The sequence below is a fragment of the Scaptodrosophila lebanonensis genome, unplaced genomic scaffold (assembly GCF_003285725.1).
Source record: "Scaptodrosophila lebanonensis strain 11010-0011.00,11010-0021.00 unplaced genomic scaffold, SlebRS2 tig00000001-arrow-pilon, whole genome shotgun sequence".
Taxonomy (NCBI): domain Eukaryota; kingdom Metazoa; phylum Arthropoda; class Insecta; order Diptera; family Drosophilidae; genus Scaptodrosophila; species Scaptodrosophila lebanonensis.
In genome coordinates, this window is record NW_022060529.1 from 21,609,629 (window position 1) to 21,620,065 (window position 10,437).

At 42.0% G+C, this 10,437-nt stretch overlaps 2 protein-coding genes across 2 annotated transcripts; both read right to left on the reverse strand.

Annotated features, from left to right (window-relative positions):
* Window positions 1-2,176: 2,176 nt before the first annotated feature.
* LOC115634156 (putative 1-phosphatidylinositol 3-phosphate 5-kinase) lies at window positions 2,177-9,487 on the reverse strand. The gene is made up of 7 exons (XM_030531736.1): window positions 8,831-9,487; window positions 6,486-8,772; window positions 4,450-6,429; window positions 3,964-4,126; window positions 3,750-3,907; window positions 3,531-3,692; window positions 2,177-2,514 (listed from the first exon to the last, which is right to left on the reverse strand). The coding sequence occupies exons 1-7, from the start codon at window positions 9,335-9,337 to the stop codon at window positions 2,327-2,329; spliced, it is 5,445 nt and encodes a 1,814-aa protein (XP_030387596.1). The 5' UTR covers window positions 9,338-9,487; the 3' UTR covers window positions 2,177-2,326.
* LOC115634161 (anaphase-promoting complex subunit 13) lies at window positions 9,365-10,065 on the reverse strand. Its single transcript, XM_030531741.1, has 3 exons — window positions 10,012-10,065; window positions 9,558-9,704; window positions 9,365-9,497 (listed from the first exon to the last, which is right to left on the reverse strand). Exons 1-3 carry the CDS (start codon window positions 10,021-10,023, stop codon window positions 9,414-9,416), a joined length of 243 nt encoding a protein of 80 aa, XP_030387601.1. The 5' UTR covers window positions 10,024-10,065; the 3' UTR covers window positions 9,365-9,413.
* Window positions 10,066-10,437: the final 372 nt, after the last annotated feature.

Below are 10,437 nucleotides of genomic sequence, written 5' to 3' on the forward strand. Positions count from 1 at the left end.
AACATATTCATTATACCCTGTACCCAAAGGGTGAGAGTATACTAGTTTTGTGCGAATGTATGTAACAGGCAGAAGGAGGCGTGGCAGACCCCACAAAGTATATATATTCTTGATCAGGATGAGAAGACGAGTCGATATAGCCATGTCCGTCTGTCCGTCCGTCTGTATGAACGCAAGGATCTCAGAAAGTTTAAGAGCTAGAATAACCAAACTTGGTATACAGATTCTCCTGAGCCCGAGAAAGGACGAGTTTGTTAATGTTTCCCCGATTTAGTACATATTTAATTAAATTAAATTAATTAATTAATTAAATTAAATTAATTTATTTTTTTGTGGGGTGGTACAGGGTATTTAAGAGTTGAGCCTGCTCGACTTTAGCATTCCCTTCTTGTTTTATAATCTGATTATTACGAATAAATTTAAAATACGTCCTTTCTCCGAGCTTCTCAAACGAAGTAGTTAGGGAAAGCCACTTTATCCGTATCTTTAAATATTATAGTCAATGTGATTATATTTGACAGGCGTCAGAACTATGTATCTATGGAATTGATCGTCAAGCAAGAAGAATATCATAACGACTAGAAAAGAGGTACAACTAATTATGTTTTAACACGGTAGATTGGTTCCAGAAAAAGTCGTGTAAAAAAGGACATTGATCATTCTTGATCTCTAAAACCTACAAAAATCAGTGAAAAAGCAAGGAATTATGTTTATTTTATTAAATCACATATAATAATGGTTTCTAGCTATTTTTCAGCTGAGTGTGTTTTTATTTATTTATTCTGTATTACTTTGAATCGTGCTAAATGAAATAAAGTCGTGCAAATATATATAAAATTTTTAATTTTCTAACCGTGTTAAATAAAAATCATTTGAAAGCAGAATTAGTTGGGCAAAGTAGATTTGGATTGATTTGAAATTTAAATACGTAAATAAATAACATCTTTTGATTTGATTTAGTACATATGTTTCTAGACTTATAAAGAAACTAATGATATTTCCCGTTTCTCGGTTGTAAAAACAACTCAACAATCAATCAATCTGGATTTTTTGAAAACATTTTTAAATGCATGCAAACAAATCAGTGGATATAAAATAGAATTAAAAATGTGAATATAGATGAGCCCAAGAGGTGTTAAGGAACCAGTCAAGTAATTACAATAAAAGATGTCGAAAAGATGTAGAAAACCCTCACATAATCCCTCCAAACAGCTATCAAAATCGGCAGTTTCTGAGGAGGAATTAAAGTGAGTCCAAGCGAGTGTTTACTGTACTGTATTTGCATGGTGTGCGTGTAAGAGTAAGCTACAACTCCAACGCGTTTCAATAGCTTGGCGCTATTTACTGAGGTGTCACTTGGCCCAGTTCAAGGTGTCCTTTGTGTGTGTGTGTGTGTTCTAAGACATAGACGATTGAATAAATCACTTTCTGGCGTCGTGGTTGGGCTCGGAATGATTTTAGTTTTCAACTATTGGACTGTGTTGTCGGCAATTACATGCCATCGTTTAATTTGAAAATGTCCCGAGTCGGTGCTGGCACCATTTAAATGGCCAAAAAGTGCACTTCATTTGCTTTGTTGCAGCTGCCGCACCTGCCACATTCATTTCATTTCAATTGCACATTTGACGCTGACAGGCTTTTGAACTCCGCGTCTGCAATGACCTAGATGGGGAAAATGAAATGTTTAGGGTATTTCTATTTCTGGCACTTCACGCGCCGCACTTATTTTACACCATGAACAACATTTTTGGATAATAAAAAGAAGTTTATAAGGCAATACAAGCTGCTCATAAAACTTATTTGGTTTATTTCCTAAGCCCTTAACTATAACATTTGACGTTGAAGCCGAAGAACAGGTAGTTCCATCATGATAATAGTTTCCCTTCGTTGCCCCAAGTAATACGTTTTGGCCAACACGCAATACCAGCGCGCAACGCTTTTATGTGCATTTCTTTCAATTGTCATGACCAACGGCGGCTTCCGGCATCGGCTGGTTGTTGGGAGGAGGAATGACGGCGTCGGCCGGCCGTTCGGCCATGTGGGTCAAGGCTGAATCAATTCGTTAGCGGAAATGTCGGCTTGTTTATGTGCGGCTTGAGCAAGAGTGCGTTTTTAGTGCCTTGATATGGGCATGGGCGTGGACATGGATTGGTATTGGTGGCTAGTAAAATGTGGGTTTGGTCAACTATTGCCGTAGTTTATTAAGTATATAGTATATGTGTATGCGAAATTCAAGGTTAATTGAATGGTGATCCTGTGCAAATAATTTGAGCCCACTCCTGAATCACTTAAGTCGCGTTAAGTGTTAACGCAGTAAGTTTAAATGTCAAAATTTCGATAGACCCTCCCAGCGGTCGGGCACTGTGTTGAAATACCGATCCATAGCATCTATGAAACGTTGTTTATAACGTTCCGGTGATATAACCGTCGGCAGCTTCCCACTACCACCAAGAATGCCCGTTTGTTTTACAAACGATTCGAGTTTCTTGTCCAATGTAAAGGTGCGTATATAGTCTGTAAATGGAAAAGAATTAATTAATAAATACCAGTTGTTATAAATGGTTATGATTTGTATGGTATTTCCATTCCAAAAGTTGTTTTTGAACTGGAAAAATATATACTTATATTTAAATCTTAATTTATAATTTTCAAAAGAATTATTTTAAATATTTTTGGCAATTCTGACCTTTGAAGATACTCAATTATACTTTTCCGGCATTATGTATATCTTGGGGAGTTTCTTTGCCTTGTCGGAAACTGGAGTGAGTTCATAACATTTTCTAATTTAATTACATTATGCTTTTTTAAAAAAAAGTAAGTTCGTTGGAATTTGTAACAAACAAAATAAAACACTCGAATTTTCCTTAAACGACTTTGAGAATTTGTAAATAATAAAAAAAAAAAAATAGAGACGAATTGATAACCTCCTCTTTTTTGAAATCGGTTAAAAACAAGGGAGAACGCTACAGTCGAGCAAGCCCGACAGTGAAATACCCTGTTCCCAGGTAAACTCCGACACTGAGGTATATGCGCCCATAGCAGAAGCAAAAAGAGGAAGAAGAAGAGCGAACTTGATTATGCAGTTAGGGGGTTGTACTGGAGAGAATTTGTGTCGCTAATAACTTTTCTTAGAATTGACAGAATTGAATAAAATTTTGAACAAAAGTAGATAATTATATATAAATTATGTTTGGTGTAGGTAGCATTTGAAATATGGACGCTATTGAAAATCCTGTAGCGGGGGAAGGGGGGGAAAATTCCAAAACAATAAAATAAACTCGTCCTTTCTCGGACCTAGGAGAATCTAGATACCAACTTTGGTTGTTCCAGCTTTTATAGTTTCTGAGATCCTTGCGTTCATCCAGACGGACAGATGGACGGACATGTCTAGATCGATTTCTCTCGTCATGCTGATTCAGAATATTTATACTTTATGGGGTCGGAGATGCTTCCTTCTGCATGTTACATACTTTGCACAAATCGAATATACCCTTTTTACCCCACGGGTACAGGGTATAAAAACCACTCACCTATAATGCCCAAGACGAGTACGCTGTTCTTATGATCCAGACCCACCAATAGCGAATAATCCATTACCCCATTCTTTTCCAAGAACGTAGCATCTCTAATTATGGCATCCCTCAGCACTGCTTTGCTGTGTGAAAGGACATAAAGCGGCTTTGACCAAGACACTGTAAATAATGTAAATGAGCGATTGATCTACACTGGAAAGCATATTTGTTCCTTACTTTGCACCAAATTCTCATCGAGCAATACGGTCTCGCCTATTTGAGTGCTGGGATCAACCAAGCGATTCCGTTCAGAGCCCTTCAAATCAAATTTGTTCGTTATATCGCACGCATAGAATAGATTTTCCATAACAAGCAGTGATTTTTCCTCAAAGTGACTGTAGGGCGAGAATTTTGAGTAAGTTCAGATTTAAATATTTCGATGCGTACTTACTCCTTCTTTTTGATGCTTACTTTGAAGACACCAAAGATTTTGGCCAGTAATGTGGGCTGCTCCTGTTGGTGGCATTTATTGATGTACTCAAAATAGTTGGGAGCGAATTGTTGAAAGATTGTAATGTCCTTTTGCGTCATCTCCTTAAGCACAAAGCGGTCATCTGTGTAAAAATAAATTTGTAGATCAATTACTTATTATAACTAAAAGTCTATTAACGTACCTCTTTCATTTCTCGTATGAGAAACAACGCTTTAATTCTATTATATTAAATCAATTTTATTGTATATTACTTTTTTGTTTTATTCTATTTGATTTGATTTCATTCTATTATATTCTCTTCTCTTCTATTCTATTACAATTTATATAATTTTATTCTACTTTACTCTCGTTCATTCATTCTTTCCTATTCTATTCTTTTCATTCTATAAATTGACAAAAACCCCACTCCCACATTCTAACCGAATATTCTTTCAAAATACTTACCAAGTGTTTTGCAAAAGCGCGACCCGGACTTGCCACCGCGTGCCTCCCACTGTACGCTGTTACAGAGACTACGGGCTAGTGCGATGCGGCACTCGTCCATGTCTGTTTGCTCATCGCGCCGGTTGGGAGATGCCGTCGGACGCACTGCATCGCTGGGCTTTCGTATGAGCTCCATTTCGGCACCGGCAGTCGTTCTGCTCTGTGAGATTCTAAGCTCCTCGCGCATTTTGTTCTTTTCCAGCTTCTTGTACAGCGAGTTGTCTTCTTTGGGCGGTCGCAAGGTGTTCGTCCGCATCAGATCAAATTCGCGGGCAAAGTAAATTTTGCAGTGGAACTGTGTTCCGTTGTTATTAAAGCTAAGAGAGATGTGGGTGTGGGATGACTTGGTTTTGACTCGCTCTTCACCATCGGCGGCTGTAGCGTTGTTGCTGTGGGCTGTATTAATGGAGGCCGAATCTTCAGCATCGCTTTCCTGCTGTTTGCGCTTCATCTGTGGGCTAGCATGTGCCGTTTCGGCACCGCTGCTGGTCTCACCAGCATTGAGATCCGTGAGTGCGCGCTGATAATCCTTTGATGTCAGGAAATATGCAATAACAGAGCTGAGGTCTTGTTCGCGTACTTTTATGGGTATGGCGCCAAGGGGCAGAGTCAAATGTTCCTGGGCAGAGAAGGGCGATTGCAGAAGGTTTGTCGGATTTGTCGATGGCAGCAGTTGTGTCAGTATCTTTTTAATCGACTTCTTGTCCGTGCTGACCGTGGAAGCTAGCATTTGTTCAATAGAGAACTTCTTTTCAGTCACAGAGAGAGCACTGCCAGGCATATCTGTGTCCTCCCCTTGGCATTCGACAGGCGCGTGGCTATCTAATTGCAGATTTGGAGGTTTGGTGCCATCCGAGCCGGCTGAAACTGGTTCCAAGTGTTCTGGACGCAGCTCTTCGGTGCAGATTTGTCCTGCATCAATTTGATTCGCTTGCTTGCCGGCCAATTTCAAGGCCACGCTCTCTATCTCATTAAGGCGCGGACCCCAGAGTTCGATGCTCTCGGCCAGGGCGCGCTTGGACATAACAATGGCATCGTTGATGTCGTAAGAACTGGCCTTGCTGTCCGTTAACAAGGTGTGCACGATTTCGATCTTCTGTTTAAATATGAACTGATCCGTTGCCAGCGTTGTCCTCAGATTAAGCACCAACGGCGATTGCTCATCTTCGCTGGCTAGATCGGCGATACGCTCGTGAATGCGTGTGTAGACCTCGTGACCACGTATAGGGAAGTTCTTTATCTCTTCCTGCACTTCCAGTCCAATTAAACGCTTGGGCGGTTCGAGCTCAAGCCTTAAGTCGGGCATACCCACCTCCCACACATCAATTGGCGTGTATTGAAACTTTGCACCGACGCCCCGAAAACTAAAATGGTGCACATAGTCGCGATGAAGTGAATGCTCGCATTGGCTAGTTGGTTCGTTGCCGCTGGCATCAGTAAAAGGTCGTCTCTTGTATGCGTGTCCATGGAAGCGCATTTCCAAGTACTTGGCCAGTGACAGGCACTTCGATGTCTCTGAGAGAGGCACAGAGGGTGTTGTTGCATTGCAAATGGTGCACCAAGAAGTAAAATATATGATTTTTGGATCCGATCGCGTTAGGTCTTCGGTGAGATAGACATGCACACAGCCCAAGGAGTGCACGTATCGTCTTACATGGCCCAGCATGGGCAACTTGCAGGAAGCGCATATGGGATTGAGGAGGCAACAGTAGCGCTGCAAAAATTGTCCCAACATTATGTCGTGTTGACCATAAAACTTCATGTTTAGTAGCATCGGCAGCTTGCAAAAAGAAGATACCGATTTCGGATTGTAATGGAAGCTGCAGAAGAGTACTGGCAGCCGCTGATGATTCTCGGGATCCAATGCGTCCTTGTACAGTTGATCGTCACTAATCTTCTGTGGACGTTGTATTGGTTCTTCTTTCTTCTTTGGTCGCAGCACTAAAAATAAATTCAAAATTAAAATGAATATTTAATAAACAATATTAAGTACTCACTTTTCTTGCCCTTGGCAAAACGACCACCAAACGCTCGAAACTCCGCCAATTTCGTTTGAATTTCGCGACTAGTAATGGGCTCCGTAATCTTAAGCTTTAAGAATGGATGTGGTGGCAGTAACTGCTCTTTGTTCTCCTTGTTGTTTTGCTCAACATTCAGATTGCTGCTGTCTGGATGCTCCAAAGTAGGCTGATTCTGAGACCACAGCTTGGAAAAGTACAGCTCGGCTGGGAAAAGTTTTCTCAGCTTGCACTTGCGACCTTGTTCCGTTTCTAGATACGGTAGCGGGAATGTGGAGAATGGACTTACAGAGAGCAGCGTGGAGCTCAGGGCATTGCGAAAACGATTGTCGTACCGCGTTTCCACGGCCAGAGCCACCACGTCAGCTTGCTCGCTAGGCGATGTGGGTTGCGATGTCATATGCGTAGAGCGCAAAGGGTCCGTGAAATCGGCTACATTCTCGGCAATGGCGGCCATGATTTTATCCTCTGACTTACGCTCTGTTATTGGACGCTTAGCTGACCGCAACACGGACTCCAAGGGCTCATCGGCTGTTGGCTCCTTCTCTGACTTGGGGCTGGTATCCTTCGAGTCGAATATGGAGGGTTTAGGCGCCAAAGGTTGTGCAAATTCATCGAGCAGAAATGACATTTCTAGCCGCCAATTATATCGTGCGAAAAGCAGTGCCGATGCCACTTTTTTTACACGCCTTAGCTCCGAATCGTGTGCACCTCGGAGCAGACATGTGTAACCTCTTGAACTGCTGAGCTTCTCGAAGAACATCAGAGTCTTGACGGAGCCATGGCCATCATTATAACTTCTTATATAGAAATCATTGCAGTAGCCCAGCTTAGGGAGCGTAATGCTTGACTCAATTGAGTTTACAATGTCACACTGAAGCGTGCGTGACAGACGCTCCATCACGGATAGCTTAACATCCAGCACCAATGTTACGCCGGCGGAACGCAGCATATCTTGGGCCACACGCGCCACATTTTTGTGGACTAGCACCACATTTGGTTGAAAGCTCATAATGCGGGCACACACGTTTTGAAGATATTCCTCCTCCTGAAGTAGAACAGTGTCCAGGCCTACAAACTTTCCCTCAATCCGCTCATATACGATTGGGCACTGCAGGAGTAGAATACGCGGATTGTTTACATGCGTGGCCATATCCTTGTGCGCTACATTCTTGGAGAAGGCCACGCCATGCACAATTGTGGAGTCCTTGCGCTTGCCGCCGGGAACCTTTTTAAAGTTCACAAAATTGCGTATGTCCATGAGATCGTTGCAGCAATTTTCAGGCTTGAAATTGTTGGCGGCTGTGGAGCACAACGTTTGGAGCACCTTTCCCCAATCAGGATCCAGCTGATGAGCAAGAAGAAGCTGATTCAACAATTGATCTTCATGATCGCAATACGATTCCAGCAGTTTTGAGTTTGTGGTTGTGAATCGCATTTGATTCTCTAGCTCAAGTTCCTGATTCAAAGCCAAATTTAGCGACACATCCTTAGGAGGTTGCGGCTCTACACTGGGTCCTTCAAACTGCGGGCTACTTGGTACGGCGGCGTCCCTTTTTATGACCCCTTGAATTTGACGCGGCAAGTCCGCAAATTTATAATGCAAATTCTCATCAAATTCTGTTTGTTCTGTGTCGGGCACAATGGGCTGCAGGAATCCAGCTGCTAACATGGCATTTAATATTGCCACAGCTTGCACCTTGTTGGAAGACTTATTGTTTGTATTTAAAAATCCAATCAGGTGCAATCCACAATTTTGGGCGGGTAATTTCCTTTGCATCTCCTCATGCAGTGTAATGAGTGAATTCGACTGTTGCAATATGTTCTTACGATCATCCACAGACAGCGTGGTATAGGCATGTTGCGAGTTAAACCGCTCCTCCTGATAGCCGAGTGATGGTTTACGCGATAGCTGAGCACGTTGTTGCAGAAGAGGAGAGCAATCGGGCGCATTGTCATTTGCCTCCGATTTGTTGGTAAGGTTCCGCTGTTGTGCTTGCAGATCCCCACTTAGGTTTGGGTTCTTCAGAAAAGTGGGAACAATTTTCGAGCAGTAATTGCATACTTTTAGATCGCCTTCGCAACGAATTATTGTGCCTGGCACCACTTGATTGCAGCACTTAGAACAGAATATTTGGCCACAAATGCGACAGTGATGCTTTCGCCGAAACGTTGAGAATTTCAAGGCGCAGTCATAGCATTCCTTGGCCTTTGAGTCAGGCATCCAGAAACTCTGGAGCTCCGTATTTTTGTACTTACGCAATTCCTGCAATGACAAGAGAAATAAGCCCGCCATTGAGATTGATAATAAAATTTATACTAACATTGTTGTTCTTCGAAGAGGCAATGTTGCTAATGTGCTTCAGCACATTGGACACACTGCGACCGTGATTGGCTTCGCTGGGCAGCTCTTCGACATGTTCGTTTGCTTCCGAGTCATCGGCGATTGCGGTCGTCGAATGACTATTACTGCGTGTTTCGCTTGTGGCGGGTAAATTCAGAGTGGTCGGTGGCTGTGGTCGCGTCAAGCTAAGACTAGACGAAGAGCTGTTGCTCGTCATCTCACCAGTTTCCGCTGCGGGCGACGACCTCTCATCATAAAACATGGACTTGCCGATTTGCATTGACTGTTGGCTGCCACTGCCTCCGCTGGATATATCGTTGACAGTGTTGTAACTTTGATTGTACACATTTTGTATTTTATTGACAACGCGTCCAAAAAGTGATTCAGGTTTGTCCTCAAAGTTGCGTGCGAATTCTGTTAGCTTGGTAGGTGAATGCAAATGTTGATGTATGGTGTTATTGTTATTGTTGTTGTTGCTACTAGTCATGTTGTGGTGTTGTTAGCAGCACTTGTGGTATTAGTAGCGTGGGCGAAGTGCTCGCACGAGAGCTACTTGTTCTTGGTTAGATGGTTGTTATATTTAATTGGTCAATCAGGGCGGCGTCGGGAGCAAGAGAGCCCAGCGCCAAGTCTGACCACTTTTGTTCCTGCAAAGATTCGTAATAAAATACGCTACTAATAACAATAGAGCAATTTCAAATACTTGCCTGCTCACTCAAAGTCAAATGCGAGTCCCCACCATCGGCCTCGGGATCTGGTAACTTTTCAATTGGTACTAATATTTGATCGAAGGGCAGCACTTCCATGCGCCAAGCATTGTCCACAATGTCCAACAATAGATCATCAATTGGTGCCTAAAGAGAAAACTATGAATACACGCCACTCACAAGGTAAAAATTTGACAAAATACGAGTAGGCCGATAAGCGCAAACATCCGCCTGTTTGATTACGTCACGCTCTGCCATCTAACGCTCGTAACATGATAGCTCTCTTTCAAATACTTTGCACTCATTTACATTTATCACAATGGTCTTTATTGTACATGTGTATATACAGATAACTAGTCAGGCACACTAATTAATAGGGAGCGCTAATTGCTACACCCAGAGCAGAAAGAAATGAAATTGGCAGTCGCAGTCTAAAATTGCGACGCACACTTACCTGGCTGTCCATCACTTATGAGATTATATTTATATGAATTATTATTTGCCAGTGTGTTGCTGAACTGCTAATGGATTAAATTTATGAATCGCACTTAAGCGGTATTTTATAACAACAACTATAAAGAATTGGTGCGAATGGGCAATTTTTTCTTTTTGTTTGCCAACAAAACTTAACAGCTGACTATGGTCAGTGCGTACACATCAAAAATGGTTTCAGTGTCTCCAAATATCAATAAAATTGCAAAATGCAGTGATGCCAATCGTAGCACTGATTTCAAATAAAATGAGGAGAGCTTACAAATAAACTCAATATAAAACATCTTTATTTTCAGCCAATTTAAGCTTTGAGACTGTTAACATAACACTTTTAAGCTATTTATAGCATGCATTCGTATTTTCTTGAACGAATAAAAACAAAATTCTC

Excerpts from the sequence above, each read along its gene's own strand:
- LOC115634156 (XM_030531736.1), bottom strand. The coding sequence starts at position 9,337 with ATGACTAGTAGCAACAACAACAATAACAATAACACCATACATCAACAT. Across the intron at positions 4,127-4,449 it reads GCGCTTTTGCAAAACACTTG|ATGACCGCTTTGTGCTTAAG; the intron begins GTAAGTATTTTG and ends ATTTTTACACAG. Across the intron at positions 3,908-3,963 it reads GTAAGCATCAAAAAGAAGGA|TCACTTTGAGGAAAAATCAC; the intron begins GTAAGTACGCAT and ends CTCGCCCTACAG.
- LOC115634161 (XM_030531741.1), bottom strand. Across the intron at positions 9,498-9,557 it reads ATTTGACTTTGAGTGAGCAG|GAACAAAAGTGGTCAGACTT; the intron begins GCAAGTATTTGA and ends GAATCTTTGCAG.